At 32.6% G+C, this 16443-nt stretch overlaps 2 protein-coding genes and 1 long non-coding RNA gene across 8 annotated transcripts in view; all 3 read right to left on the bottom strand.

Moving 5' to 3' along the window:
- The window catches only part of LOC102607632 (wall-associated receptor kinase 2-like), an 88758-nt gene that overhangs the window by 56066 nt on the left and 16249 nt on the right, over positions 1-16443 (bottom strand). The window lies entirely within an intron of this gene.
- LOC127899631 (wall-associated receptor kinase-like 8) lies at positions 7380-10554 on the bottom strand. Its single transcript, XM_052433087.1, has 3 exons — positions 9858-10554; positions 9591-9755; positions 7380-8602 (listed from the first exon to the last, which is right to left on the bottom strand). Exons 1-3 carry the CDS (start codon positions 10237-10239, stop codon positions 7380-7382), a joined length of 1770 nt encoding a protein of 589 aa, XP_052289047.1. The 5' UTR covers positions 10240-10554.
- On the bottom strand, positions 12462-13885 carry LOC102607550 (uncharacterized). The gene is made up of 3 exons (XR_370990.4): positions 13723-13885; positions 13547-13641; positions 12462-13433 (listed from the first exon to the last, which is right to left on the bottom strand). It is a non-coding gene; the product is annotated as an uncharacterized LOC102607550 (long non-coding RNA).

The raw sequence follows: 16443 nt of genomic DNA, 5'->3' as shown, positions 1-16443 counted from the left end.
GAGGCAAGATGTTGGCGTCCACTATAAAATATGAGGTTGTGATTTTTTTAATTATAATTTATAACATTTAATATCTTGTCAATTCGATCATTTAGTTTTTTCTTTTAATGAAAATAACATTATATAGCTGAAAACATCAAATTACAGTTTTGTGTGGAGATCTATAATATAAAATCTATAACTATAAAGATCAAAATGACGGCATAAATTATTGATAGATTTTCCATTCTAATTTCATATTTTTTTTAATTTTCTTTTATTTAAATTTTTTGTCAATTAAATTATTTTATTGGGCAGGGTACAAATTGAAGTTTAAGATGTAAATGTGCATAAAGAATCGAATCCTGAAAGAAATAAAGAAAAAATGGAAACAAATGAAATTGATGGGCACGGATAGGGATGGCAAAAATCCCCACGGGGACGGGTACCCTCGGGGATTTTCCCTATTCGGGGAGGGTATGAGAATAATTTCATACCCAATTTCTTATTCGGGGAAGGGACGGGGACATTTTTTTACCCAATTTCTTATTCGGGGAGGGGACGGGGATGAGGTTGAAATACAATTATGCAACCCAAGAGGGGGGGTGAATTGGGATTCTAAAAAATTATTCAATTTATAAAGAAAAACTTAAAGCAAATATAATCCAAGTTCAAAGCAATAACAATTAAGTTGATCACAATGTAAAAAGATAAGGGAAGAGAAATTCAAACACAGAGATTTTTACGTGGTTCGGCCAACCTCGCCTACGTCCACGCCTCCAAGCTTTCCGGGCTTGAGGATTCCACTAAGCAAGCCTCCAAGTCTTCAAATGCTTACACTTGACTTCCAAGGTGTCAATAACCTTTACAACAAGAGATTATCCCAATCTCTTTAACCCAAGTGTATCCCAACACTTACAATCACTCAAAACAAAAGATTTCAAATTTGTTTTGCCTCTCACAATATATAAGATTACACAATGATGCCCAATATGTGAATAGATGAAGCAAGAATGTGTTCTAAGCTCTATGAAGATTGTATTCTCGAATATAAGCTCAATAGTCGTGTTGTGATCAATCTTCTTTGAATTTGAATGAGCTTATTTATATTTGGAGCTGAAAAACTAGTCGTTAATAACTGTCGGCCCGAAAACGGTTCGCCGTTAACCATTAACGGTTAACCGTTTAGGGTGGTCAAAAGTTACCGTTGGGACAAAATTCAAATAAACGGTGTGCCATTTATGGTTACCCTTTCGCCGTTAAATTCCAGAGACCTGCAAGATGAACATCAGTTATCCGTTTAAATAAAACGGTTAAGGAGTTGCATGAAGTGACTTCTCTGGATATTATCGGTTAACCGTTTGTAATAAACAGTTCGCCGTTTGTTTCCAGTAACCTGCAAAACAATTTAGTCTTATCCGGTTTTGTTAATCAGTGCCAGAGGAGGACAACCTTCAATTCTGGATGTTATCGGTTAACCGTTTAAATAAACGGTTCACCGTTAAATTCCAGTAGCCTTCCCATTTTTTTTGTGTTTTCAGTTTTTCATAAACGGTTAGAGCTTAGGCAATATGTTGTTCTCTAGTATTAATCGGTTAACCGTTTAAGAGAAAACGGTTCACCGTTTATTTCCAGAATCACATTTTAAACCAGATTTTGCAGAGAATCTTTTTCTAAGTTGAAAGTCCAACTTTTATGAATAAGAATGGAATGATTGTTAAGGCTTTCGTTTATTAAGGAATAGCTCCAACATTTTTATCAAACAAAAACCATTTAAAATTTGTTATCATCAAAATCAATATTATTAACATATACATGTTAACAGAGGTAGAATCTCCATCCCCTACCCATTTCCCCATTTTAATTTTAAATTTTATTTTTATTTTTTAAAATTACTAGTAAATAAATTATAAAATTTGAATTATAAAATTATAAATATTGGTAAAAATAACAAATATCAAAATATTTATATTATTAAACTTTTAGGCCTAATTAACTAATTAAAGTTCTAAATTTTTATTTAGCACATTAAAAAAACCGGGTAAATTCTATTAGCCCAAAAATTTTGTTTTAATTTTAATATTCATTAAATGTTTTAAACTTAAATCTATTTTTTATTTATTTTTAGATGTTATAATTGCCCACAACGAATCACAATTTTAATATCTAATCTAATCTAATATAATCTAATTTAATCTAATATTTGCTCTTGATTTGCTCCGACTTAACTATTGTGCTGTGAAGGGAATAGTCCACATTTATAAAGTGCCCACGCCACCATTGAAAAAGTTAATTTTGAATCTAAATTCGATTTTATTTGTAACAATTTTGTATTAGACTATTAATTTATTCACGATAGTTTGTAAAAGAAGTTTATATCCCGTACATGCTGCGTTACTTACTAATTTAATGTATGTGACTTTTGTAATGAATATTAATGTAAGATATATTTCAAACTTTACTTTTATTTGAATTTTTTATTTTAATATAATTAACTCAAAATCGAAAACAAAAAAATATATTAGTTATTCGGGGATCAGGGACCATCGGGGATCCCCTGTTATTATTCGGGAAGAAAATGGAGATTCTCTCAAGTAATTATGACGGGGACGGGGACGGGGAGGGGACGGAGACATACGTAAAATATCGGAGATGGGTATAGAGAGATTGGTCCTCTCTCCTCCTCTCCCCATTGCCATCCCTAGGCACGGATTGGGAAATTGTGTGGAGAGCGTAAGAAAATATGGAAGATTTGGTGGTCACCGGCTTTGTCATTCATGAAGCGTAAGGAAAGCCACCGAGAGGGGTCAAGAAAAATAAAAGCAATTAATGGTTAAATTACGTTATTTTGATGGAAATGTACGCAAGTGAATTAGAATTTAATAAAGATTTGTGGCTTAACACGCATGGCGGCTGACTTCTAACATATATAAAAAATAAATAAAAAGCCATTGGCTTTTGAAAGGGGAAGCGGACCAAAGTTGGGGAACCGCCTTTAGCAGAGCAGAAGCCACGGCTTGGAGAAGAGCCAGCCGCTTCGATTAATTCTCATGATTGGTTTTATCTTTTGTTTTTTATTCTTAGTAACTAAACTTCTGTCCTAGAGTCAAGGATCGTACCTTATTGAATGAGATAAATTACTTTCTATTCAATTAATTCCTTATATGTGTGTTTTTAATGTTTATGATTCTTGTTTCACATGTTTGGTTGAATATTATTAAATATTTTTATTAATTTTATCATGTATTATTAATTATTAGGATTAATATTTGATTGAATTTATATTTGGATCCATGAAGTTTGTATATGATTATTTTTTTATTCTATATCTTTTATTGAATTGTTTACAAAGAGTACTTAAAAAAATTTTGACTCTTTGTTATTTAATATTTTTTATATGGGATGCTTAGATAATGTATTATTAAACAAAAATATATATATATAAGATTAATTTTAATTGGACTCAATTGTTATGTTCATGAGTGGACTTAAATTGATATCTAGCTATCATTCTAAAATTAGGAATTAATTGGTAATTAGATAATTGATAAGTTAAATTACGGTGGATTTTGAAACCTCAATAGCTTCAATCTCTTGAGTTCTTGCATTACTTTACTCATTTTAAATTTACTTGCGTCTGAGTTTTAGTTTTCTCAAACAAAATAGTTTTTTTTTTAGTTAGGATAGAGTTACAATTAACTTAAATTAGATTTTATTTTCTAAAATTGACAATTTTTGTAGATTCGACCTCATTATTCATAATCTATACTTCAACAAACTCATGCGTTTATAAGTACATTAAAATTTGCACAAACATAAAACGTAAAACTTTTCTAAATTAAATGGCTAAATTTCATTTGGGACTAATTATTTTCGGCTTGGGGTTTCTCAAATCATATAACCTGTAAAGTTTCGCTCCAATGGAATTGGCTTCAGTCATCAACAAATGCATTTAATGCTGGGATTGAAAAATGATACATTGATGATTGATCAATAACAAACTTAGTATTTTTTTTTTTTAACAAACTCAGTACTTTTAAAAAAAAGGTAAAACAAACAACAAACTCAAGAATTAAATGCATTAATTTGGACTGATTTAGACAATAGGCACACAACACTCCCCACGTTAATAAAATGAAATATTATCATCTATGTACCAAATGAAATATTATCATCTATGTACCGATTTTTACAATTTTATTGTATCACGTTGACTATCAAAAAAAAAAGTTGATTCTCACGTTTAGCTGTAGCCCATTGGTAACCCACACGCCCAATAAATAGTTTCATCTTTTATCAATAGGAGGTAAAATGAACAAATGAGCAGAGGCCAAGTTGTCAGTCCCAAGCACGGTCAGTTCTACTATTCACAAAATGAGATTGAAAAATCCACAAAATGTATCAGGTTTTCAATGTTCAGTTTCGCTATATGACTCCAAGCTTGACTCGTATGAGTCTTCTTCCTCCACTGGCCTTCGGCATGCAAAAGGAAATGGAGGATCAACTGTCAATGTGCCCTCTAGTACATTCAGTACCTCGCCCATGGAAGGTCTCATACGTTCATCATTTTGAAGACACCAAAATGCGATTCTCAGAACACGCTCCAACTTCTCTGGATCCACCCCACCAACGATTCTTTTATCTGTTATCTATTCTTTTATCTATTATGGGAGTTGGGAGTTATGTATTGCAAATGATGTGTCAAATCATCATTATTCAACTTGACAGAAAATTAAATATAACAAAAGATTTTTCATTCATTGCCTTGATCGTTGTGTTTCCTATTAAATTTATTTTTGAAAATGAATTTTAATGATTAAAAATACTTCTAAATTAAATTATAATTATAGATACTAAAATATAGTTTAAAAAAAAATAATTTTTACTCTTTAAATCTATCTTTGCATTCAACATATTTTTATTAAATTCTAATAAATTAGAAATATTTTTATTAACTGGACAAGAGGGTAACAAAGCTGATGGTTTAATCTTTATGGGCACTTGGTGGTGGGCCACGATCAGGGACGAGATGTTGTTGACAGCCATTATGTGGGCTTGTCGTACGGACTTGTTCTACATTTTGTTTCTGAAAGTAAACTAGTACAGTGTTGTAGTTCAACAACTGTTCTTTCAAGATGAAGAAAAGGAAAAACTGAGGAGGCTTGAGCTGTATCATTCGTTCAATAATTATGAATATTCAATTATATTCTCTGCAATTTCGTTTTCGGTCAGTTACAATACAATTTGTAACCATAAATTTATGACAACGATTTCCATAGCCAATGTCGTCAGAACAAACATCAGCTGATCCGGTATTAATCACAATGACATTCGACTTCCTTTTAAAAAATATAATGGGTTTAATACATAAAAATATTTTTATTATATAAATTGGGTTTATTAAGGATATATTGAGTATTTGGGTGGGGTAATCAATTAAAATTTTAAATTTTAAATGTTGAAGATGAATTTATTTAATAAATGAAGTTAATGAGTAGTTTAGTAGGTTCAACCCATTATATAATTATAACAAAAAAATTAAATTATTATTTTATTTTTGAATAAAATAAAAATAGTTCATTCGAATGAAACAAAATTTTCGTAGCTTTAAAAAATATATATATTTTTTGTAAAAGGAAATTATGTCAATTTTAAATTAAAATAATTACTATGGTATGATGTTCCCACAGCATCAATGATGAGGGAGATGAAATATGGCTCTTTACTCTTCATGAAATTTGAGTGATCTTAAGTATTTCTTTTGTTAATTGTTTAATGTCAAATTTTCTTTGTGTAGATAGATCATTTTGTCTTTAGAGAAACGACTGAATCTTGAACAATGCGAGTGAAATCTATAAATTGCTAGGTTTGTTGGACCCATACATGTCAGATGACAAAATCAAGTGCGGTACCATGCATGTTAGGGGAATATGTATACAATTTTAATGTGCGAGTGTTATATCATCTATATATCATGTCATATTAGAACAAGTTAAGTGTTGGATGAGATGAATTAGGTGTTCGATAAAATATCTCTGTGATAAGCCTCAGCTAGAACCTCAATATCACCTCCAGCAAGCATTGACCGGGCAGCATGTGATGATTTGGAAGTGCCAAAAAATAGAGCTATTTACACCTCAACACGTGTCTCATAAAAATCGGTTAAATTAAATAACCAATATATTTTATTTTGATCAGGATTAAAGATCAATATAGATTGATTCTAGACGACAAATCAATATAGATTGATAACGAATATAAATTATATTTAGTCTCATATTAAAGGTCAATCTTAAAGGTCTGGAGAAATCAAATATCAATCAATTCAGAAATGTTCGTAAGTAACAGCACTTGATTACTAATAAAACCACGTACTATGAACTCTCAAGTACGGGCAAAAACGGTTACCAAATCTAACAGTCCAAATCAAACTAAGAAAAAGAATGGTGAGGATTCAAATTTGAAATACATTTTCCTACCAATCTTTCATCTCTCAATCTATAAATAAGAGCCAAAAATCAAGAAATGATCTTTTGGACAATTTTTAGAACAAGCTAGATCAAAACAATATAATATTTAAAAAAATTATCATCCATCAAACACTCACTTTATCGTCGAAGTGTCTTTTACAGGCACACGTTCAAGTTCTACCAAAGAAATTATACGAAAAATGTGAATTATTTCTAAAATTTTCAGAGGATTTAGGAATGAATTTTTACTTATTATACATCGAGTTATCTTGCATTGAAGGCTATGAAACCTTCATGACTCAACGTGTAACTCAGCATATTCAAGAAAGCTCTGGATAGCTCAATGGATAAGCATAAGGAACCATATAAGACAAACGCGTATTATCCTTTGTAAAGCATACTGAATCATGACCATTAGATTAGCGCTATAGCTGCAAATGTACTCATCATCTTTAATTAATAATAAATTCAAGATTTAAATTTAAAAGATTTTTCCTTATTCTCATATTCGATCGTGTTTATAAATGGACTGGACAGAAGTTATGCATCATAGATTCACATGCAGAATGCCGTGTCGCCAGCTCCTCTTTCTTTTGTATGCTCTGCTTCTGATATGTCAAACTGTGAGGTCTTCTGTTTCTTCAGTTTCACCCCCTAATTGCAATGTTCTTCTTAGGATAAAAATCTTGCTTCTCTACGATCTTTGAATCTTTTAATTGCCAGGTTTGTGGCAACACTTGATGATCTATCGGAATAAGCCTTTATTTTTATTTCTCAATTGACTACTCTGGGACTGGCCTAACTAGCGTTCACCCCAATTGCATTGTCCAATGAAAATAGTAGAATATATTGCAAAAGTCTCACAATTTTATTTATGAAATGAAAATATATTAAAACGTACAAGACAACTCTTTTCAATCACTGCTTGTTTCAAAGTAAAGGTCTTGCGTCAATGGAAAAAGCAGGTCCTGCATCGATGGAAAAAGCAGCACTATTGTTTAGAATTGACGTCCCCATAGAAACTAAATCACTTTCTAAATAATGTTCACTTATGTCACCGTTTACACAATCAATCACTCCACAATTCTGCTGCAAAATGGAAGCTCCAATTGACGCTCTAATCCCCCCCAATTCAAATGCCACTTCTTTCATTGTAGGTCTGTTCTTCCCGTTCAAGTTCAAGCATCTTTTTGCAAGTGTAGCAACAGTCATGATCTCTTCTCTCTCAGCTTCCTTAAGAACTAGAGCATCAAGGACTTCAAACAAACGGTTTTCATTCATTGCTTGGAGAAAATAACCCACTAAACTTCTATCTTCGTCAATGTTGATTGCACGAATAGGTTTTTGACCAGTTAAAATCTCAACAAGAACTACACCAAAACTATATACATCACTCTTTTCAGTAAATTGACTTGACTGAAAATACTCTGGATCTACATATCCAAAAGTCCCTTGTACTTTTGTGGTCAAATGAGTTTGATCAACCGTTATAGATCTTGAAGTTCCAAAATCCGAAACTTTGGCTCGATATTTATCGTCCAAAAGTATGTTTGCAGACTTGATGTCTCGACGATAAATAGAAATAGAAGCAGCTGAATGCAAATAGAAAAGAGCACCTGAAACTTCTACAGCAATGCGTAAAAGCAATTCCCATGTAATTGGAAACTCCTCGATGTGGTTATGTATGTTTTGATAGAGAGTTCCATTTGGAACAAATTCATAGACTAAAAGAGGAACTTCTGTCTCCAAACAACATCCCAATAACTTAACAATATTTCTGTGGTTGATTTGAGATAAAATTACCACCTCATTGATGAACTGCTCAACATTATTCTCATCTACTAATTTGGATTTTTTGACGGCCACAATTCTACCATCTGCCAACATTCCTTTATACACAGTGCCTTGTCCTCCTTGACCCAAGATTCGATTGGCATTATAGTTATCAGTGGCCTTTTCTAAATCCTTTGAAGTAAACAATTTTGTTTTCTCAACACTGCTTTTGTTTGAAGACAGTTCTTGTTGCAATAACAAACCACCATTTCTTTTAAAGAACTTCTGCTTAGACTTGATTTCCCTCCTCTTTTTTGTGAACTTATACAATCCCCATATTCCAACGATTAGAAACAAGAGTCCAAGCCCACCACTGCAACCTGCTCCTCTCCAGGACAAGGATAATTAGTTAGCTCACCGTCCTGATCATTCATCACATGGAACTATGTAATAGAAAAGGTCATAATATAATGTGTATATCATTTGGGTATCTTGGTCTTCCTAAGTTAAATCATTAATAACTTACATTAACTTAAAATTAGTTGTTTAATAAAAAATAGAGTTTAACTTAAAATAGTCGTTTAATCAATAACAGAGTTCGTTGTAAAACTCTTGGGGCATTTTTGGGAAATTAATTTTAAGTCAATAAGTTGTATATAAATAATGTAACATAGCGATGTCTTGATGTTTCATCTAGAAATTTATATCCCGACGATATAAATTTGGATCATCCTGAATTTCAATAATCGAAATTATTGGGATTTATTTTGGTTAAACACAGTCCATTCTTGGGATCAAATTTAAAATACCCAGGTTATGTCCCGAGTCTGGTATAGGGAAAAGTCGCCCTGGTCTTGATCCTGTAAGCCAAAACTCATAGTCCAACCGGGATCTTCAAATTCCTATTGGTACCTCCACATACTACACCTTGACACTATACAACACATCTCTCAGTAATGATATTCATAAAAATTTAGACATACTTAAATACAAAAGATTTTGCCCACCCTACCATAAAATGAATAAATAAATATTTAATTACCACCATATGGCTTTTGAATTCTGTATGACTTCGACAAACTTAAGAGGTGTGCTAAAAATATTCTATTATTAACACCTGATTTTTGTTTCGTTTAGTCTAAAATATATTATTCTTTTAAGACCTTAGGCAAGGTATATGAAAAGGAAACAATAAACATTTTTTTTTGTTTAAGTATTTTATTCTCTTAAAAGCGTCATCAAGCACAATTGGATTTCCCGATGTCTATTAGAAAAAATTATTTTAGAGAATATTACGGGGCAGCAAATTATGTCAAAAGGTTCTCAAACATGCAACAAAATGTATTAGAAGGTGCTTTGACTGCTTACCTAGAGCGACCTTAATCAAATTTTTTTGATTGGGTATACAACCTCCTCCATCTCTTCTTCCGTCTCCACGAAACCCCTTGGGGCAGCGACATGTGTAATTTCCTGCTGTGTTATCACATATGTGCGTGCAGTTATTGAGGCTCGGGTCTTCGAATTCATTAACATCTGCAATTAAATAATTGTTTTAAATATTAATTAATTAAAAATGATTTTAAAAATTAAAAAATGAACATCCGCACGTGAGTGAGAATGATTAAAGATTTATACCTCGGCAACCATCAGAGAGGTACGGATTGCCTTCGTAACCTTTGTTGCATTTGCAATGATAGCCGGAAGAAGTAGTGGTGTTATCCTTGGATTTATCGCAGGATGCATTTGGTCCACATATTTTTGCTTCTTCACATGTTTCAATTGTGGTTATTTCCCAATCAAGCACTATAGGAAAATCGTCTGGTATGCCATCGAAGGCAAGATAATTGGAGGTGAAATGGAACTGGCTTTGATCAACAACAAACGCATAAGTGCATGGATTGAATGATGACACGTTGGTGTGATTTTTAAAGCTCCCTCTAGGAATCTCAATCTGGCAACATCCAGTGCCGATGCAGGACCCGTTGGTGACAAAGTCAAAGCTGTCGCACATGGACATGCAACCGGCTCTGTATCTGTTCTCACCTAAGTAGCCGCGAACGTAAGCGTAACTGTCACAGCCAATGACTACAAACCTGTTTTCTGTGTTAGAGACGGTGAATTTGGACAAAGTGATGGTAGGCAAGTTGCTGTCTACCGAATATCCCTTAGCATTGTAGCAGTCTTTCGCGGTGTATTGCAGGACATTCAAGTGACCGTCGATGGATATGTTGACAACTTCGATGCTTGACTTTGTTAAAAATGGTTTGGGGGGCTTGAAAGTGTCGTTACAAGTGATGAGAAATTCTTCGTTCAGAAAACAACCAGGCCTCGTACCGAATGGATGTTAGAGTGCAATTTATGCACTAGTTTTGCATTATTTACTTCCCTTAATATCAATGTTTTGCACTTAATAATAGTGATTTACTTGTGTTTTACTTTTGTAGGTGTAATTCTATTGATTGATGATAAAATTGAGCTATAAGATGATGTTTAAGGATTATTGTTCCCTTGGAGAAATTATGAGCGGCAGAAGAACTTTGTTGATAAGGCGTGGGCGCGTGCTGTCAACTGCGGACCTGCAGTTTTTAGTTTAACGTGTTTTATATTTTTGGTTATTTTTGTAATTACGAATTTAATATTTCAGATATTAGGATTTTATTTTAAATAGAATTCTAAAAGAGAAGAGAGAGAGTATTTAAGGGAGGAATCTATTGTGGAAAGGGGGATTTTTTTTGGATTGGAGAAACCCTAGATCTTAATTTTTCTCTTCTCTCTATGAAGAACTAAACCTATTTTTCTGGTTGAAGGATAACGAAGCTTTGATTCATCACTACTGTGAGATCTTTCTTGTGCTTTAATTATTTTATTGCTTTTTGGGTATTTGTTTATTCTCTGAATTAGTTTCATGATTATGTTTGTTAATTAGGTAATTGGCCACTATTTAATTATCAACTTAATCTATTGTCAATTAAAGGATTCATCGTATGAAGAATTTAATGCTTGTGACAAATAACATAGCAGAGAGTTGTGTTGTGAGAATAAACAATCTAATTTAAATGAATCATCATATGTGTTGATTAGGATTTGGGTCTCTCTGGTTTTTCAGGCTGTCAATTGATTAAATTCTATGATCGTATCTAGGGTTGTCTATTGATTAGGGAAATAACCAACGGTCGTACCTTGGTTATCGACTAGTTAAGGAGAGATTGGCTATTAGAGGGTCTCAGTAGCTATAACCGGTCTATTCATGAGTAATAATAATCTATATTTTAATCAATGATCAGTAGTCGAATCAAGCTGAGTTAATTCCTTCAACCAGAGCTTTCTCCAATTTGAATTACAACTTTAATTTGCATTCTTGTTATTTTTATTTGATTTTTATTATTGTCTACAATTCCCCTATTTTACGTTTTACGTTTCAAAAGGATTTAAATAATTACCGATCTCTGTGGACACGACCCTGCTCAATCACTATACACAATTTATTTAGAGTAAAAATTTATTTTTGTTGGCTTCGACACCCATCAATGGATACGAGATCTCGACGTCTCCACAACGATTGGGGCAGTCAGGCTTGGCTTGAGCATGGGCAGCAGCTGTAGTACTTGCTCCAGAAGTACTGCAGCGGCAGCCCATTGCCAGTAGTAGCAGCAGCACTAGCACCACCAGCATAATAAGTCAGATAGGCATTTTGAGGAATCCCAAAATTATTTCTAGGTATCTAGCCAGTTTGCTTTATAGGAAAGATCATTAGGTATTAATTTGGATTTTATAATGATAGAGGATTTCGGCTGCTATAGTTTACTTTGAAAATTCTTAAAACGCGTTCTTAAATAATGTTTCGTATTCATTAACTATAATTTAAAAGTTAAAAGGAGATAATCAAGCAGGTTAACTCCCATGAAGAGAGTTGTGATGAGGGTCTTACAGTTCTCTTCATAAAACTTAATCACGACCACGTGGCTTTTCTGACTAAAATTTTAAAAAATATAATATTAAAGTATTTATTAAATATGTACAAATTATAAATTAAAAGTTGAGTTAATTTATTTTTACATTTATATAATAAAAAATTATAATTTATTAATTATTCTTATATTTAAAAATTATATTTATTATATATTATTAATTTTTATTTTATAAATATAATTTTTTCCATAATAATTATAATTTAAAAGATGCTACAAAACTCAATTCCAATCAATGCCTCCAGAGAGTATCAAAATAAGCGCACCGTCAAACACTCAAAACCAATAAATGGATTTGGTCTACTCATGATGAGTCAGTCAATGAAGTCTTCGTGCTTTGTCCAAACATTGGACCTGTCTACCTTACAGATTCTGTATGTAACGGACTGTGAGTTGACAAGAAGAGAGATGGATGCGTGACACGTGGACGGCGGATGGACCGGGAGATAATATCTGGAACCGGCCATTCCGGTTTTCTTCCGGTGACAAACTGAACTCCTCCCGGTTGCTGACCGGTAACCCGTCACTGAAATTGGTTAAAAAAACATTACGCTTGCCGTGTAGGGAATTATTATTCAGACTGGTGCATATAGCAAGCGAGGTGACGATGCATCTCCAGCAACAGCATGGTGTAAAAAACCCCTCCAAAATTAATTATCACTTTGGATCCACGGTGTGTGCTGCAGTTTAAGCTTGAGCAAGAGGTGAAAATGCGGCCAATATATCTACTCCAGGGGCACTGATGTCTGGCTGAAATGATTTTTGAGCATCAGATCAGTAGAATTCATTATCGTATTTACATAGGTGACAACGCAAAGTTTTAAAATAATGTATACCTTCAAGATTTCTGGTACAATTGCATTTGGCCCGCGTAAAGAAAAGCCAACGACAACAGGGGCATCAAAATCCTTAACTGCTTCAGTTTTTAATATTTCTGCTACAGGCGTTCTATAATCCAGATAGAAAGAGTGATTTAATTATTGGAAAAAAATAAAATGAAATAATAAGGATATAAAATATAAACTTTGTAGATTCCTTGTAGGAAATAAGGATGCTGAAGCTATCCTGGGTTACGGCCACTGCTGGCAATGAAACAACAAAGCAAACTTTGTCGAATTCGTTGTTTAACAAGACTGATCCGGCAGCACCAGCTTTGCGAACCTCAGGATAGTTTTTAAATGATAGACATATAACAATCTTTCCCTTAACTAAGCTACCGTTAACGCACCCTGGATTACACTCCCTGAAATTGAACAAAATTTCCAAATTATTGTGTTTTTGTACGAGGAAGAAAAAGATTTGAAATGAAACATTAAGAAGAAAAAGATTCGCAATGAAACATTATGAATAACGTACTGAGAGGAAAGTTCTTGACATGATTCAGAAATTTCTTTCCCTTATACCAGCGGAAATCTTCTTCCTTTCATAGCGAAAGAATTAATTGAATATCCCTGGAGTATAGAGATAGTTAGAATGCTTATAGAAAGTTTGGATGCATATAGAATTTGAAATACAAGAACTTTGATTCTTACAGATATTGCCTTTCCATTTCCAAGAGCAACTTTATCAACAAATAGGCGATCTGTAGTACTGGCCGCTACTGACATCAACCACGGAGCTACGCTAGCTGTCAAACCTGGACCACTATTGCCAGCTGAATTTAAGGTCAGGACTCCTTTTGCCATCGCATGAAAAGCACCAATTGAAATGGCGTCCTCGCTAAAGTCACGCGTCTTTTGTTACTCCACATCCGGTTGCACATAAACCATTAAAGCCGGTTTCCCATGCTTTGGGTTATTTTTTAGCATTATTTTTCTGACCGTTCCCAACCATCCATCTTTCTCTATCCACATTCAAAGATTGAGATTGCAAGTCCGTTACATACAGAATCTGTAAGGTAGACAGGTCCCCAAACATTGGACCTTTTATTTTTCCAACAGTAACAACAATAAAACTAACCCATCAATGAACCCCACCCGTCATCTCTCAAATGGATCGATCAGTTCCTAGTCTGGGGTCCCACATAAATTTATTTAATTGTTTTGACAAATTGAAGGAACAATTTTCTCCAGAAAATTATTAGTTTGTTAAGTAAGCAAAAAAGAATCCAAATATTGTTCGAAGACATCTACATTAACAAATATGATAAAGAATCTTAATGGTGACACAATGGTAATCAAAATAACCATAAAATTGTGCAGCATTAATTTTTTACTTAACATTAAAATACTATGTAATTTTATAATTATTTTATCACCATTATATCAAATATTTCGATTCAAGTATCAATACTCCCGTATACTTATTTTATTCTCTAAAAAAAACCTTATTTGGAGAGTATTTTAATTTTTCTTACGATTTTGTTTTATTACTTATATATTTTAAGTAAATACGTTTCTTAACATACAAATTAATATTAATTGCAAGCCCACGTGACAGAGGAGTTCAGCTGCTATAGTTTACTTTGAAAAATCTGACGATGTAGTCTTAAGTACTGTTTGGTATTCATCAAATTAGATAGTTGTATCTTAAAAGTTACAAAAGATAATCAGACGTTGTCAGCTCTCATAAATAAAGCTATATTGTAAGTCTTATAATTCTTTTCACAAGAGTTAGCCACGTGGGATTGACTCTCCTAATAAAAATTTTAAAAGGTACAATATTAAAGAATTTAGTAAACACTTACAATTATAAATTGAAAGTTAAGTTAATTTACTTCTACATTTGAACAATTAAAAACTTGTAATATATTAATCATTTTTGTCATGTTATTATTTAAAAATTATATTTATTATATATTATAAATTTTTATTTTATAGATATATATTTTTATAATAACTATAATTTAAAAAATATAAAAAAAAAAACTCAATTCCAATAAGTGCCTCCGGAGAGTATCAAAATAAGCGCACCGTCAAAACACTTAAGCCCAATAATAATGCATCTGGTCTACTCATAAAGAGTCAGTCAATGAGTCTTTGTACATTGTCTAAACGTTTTATTTTTCCAATAATAACAATGATGAAACTAACAGATCAACGAACCCCACCCTACGTCTCTCAAATGGATCGATCAATTCCTAGTCCCAAGTCCCACATAAATTCATTTAATTGTTTTGACAAATTCAAGGAGCAATTTACTCAAAAGAATTCTTAGTTTTTTTTTTAATACTGTTATACAGGACTTTTACTGATATGACATCAGATATTATAATTAATATTTATAAACAGACTCTATAATTAAGATCTTCGTCATGGCATGTACTCCTCAAAAGAGCTGCCCAAATTCTTTAAGCCCTCTCAAATATTCGAGAGCTGTCTACTCCACTCACATTTCGTGAGGGATAGACTGGTTCCACTCAATTATTTGATAATTGAGGAAGGATTGTAAATAACCCTCATAAATATTTTTATGAAAGCTCAAACTCTTACACTCAACATTGTAAGTGTAAGAGCTCTTCCACTGAACCAAATGCCCACCGGTGAATTCTTAGTTGTTAAGTAAGCAAAAAAGAATCTAAATACTGTTCGAAGACATTTACGCCTGGCCGCCTGCGTTTGGGGCAGCAGCTGCAATTATTCTAGGAGAACATTCCCTAGAATGTAGGGATGCAGAGTAGCTGCGCTGCCCCCAAACGCTTTCTACATTAAGAAATATGATAAAGAATATTAACGGTGACACCATGGTAATAAAAATAACCATAAAACTGTGCAGCATTAATTTTTTACTTAACATTATAATATTATATAATTTTATAAGTATTTTATCACCATTGGATCAAATATTTCAATTCAAGTATCAATGCTTCTGTATACTGGTTTTATTCTCTCAAAAAAAGAAAAAAAAATTTGGGGGGAGTATTTTAATTTTTTCTAAGGATTTTTTTATTACTTATATATTTTAAGTAAATACAATTCTTAATATACAAATTAATATTATAAAAAAAATGAACTTGCTCGGAGATTTTTACCCCACGTGAAACCCGAAACCAATGTAAATTTTGCGTGGGGTTGGCTCAAACAAAGTACAAAGAGTAATGTTACTTGCATACAAAATTACAAGTAATCGCCAAAAATTAAATAAATAAATTCATTTACTTTATTAATTATCTTTATGTAAAAGTATCGTCGTGTGTAACTTTATGTACGAGTGCCGTTTTTTAATTGGCTTAAAGAGACAAAATGCAAAATTTAGGTGCGTTTCGCGTTTCACATGGTTGTCATAGGAAGACCATCACACATAATCAAAATAAT

This window comes from Citrus sinensis, chromosome 9 (assembly GCF_022201045.2).
Source record: "Citrus sinensis cultivar Valencia sweet orange chromosome 9, DVS_A1.0, whole genome shotgun sequence".
Lineage (NCBI taxonomy): Eukaryota > Viridiplantae > Streptophyta > Magnoliopsida > Sapindales > Rutaceae > Citrus > Citrus sinensis.
This window is presented reverse-complemented; position numbering and strand designations above follow the sequence as displayed.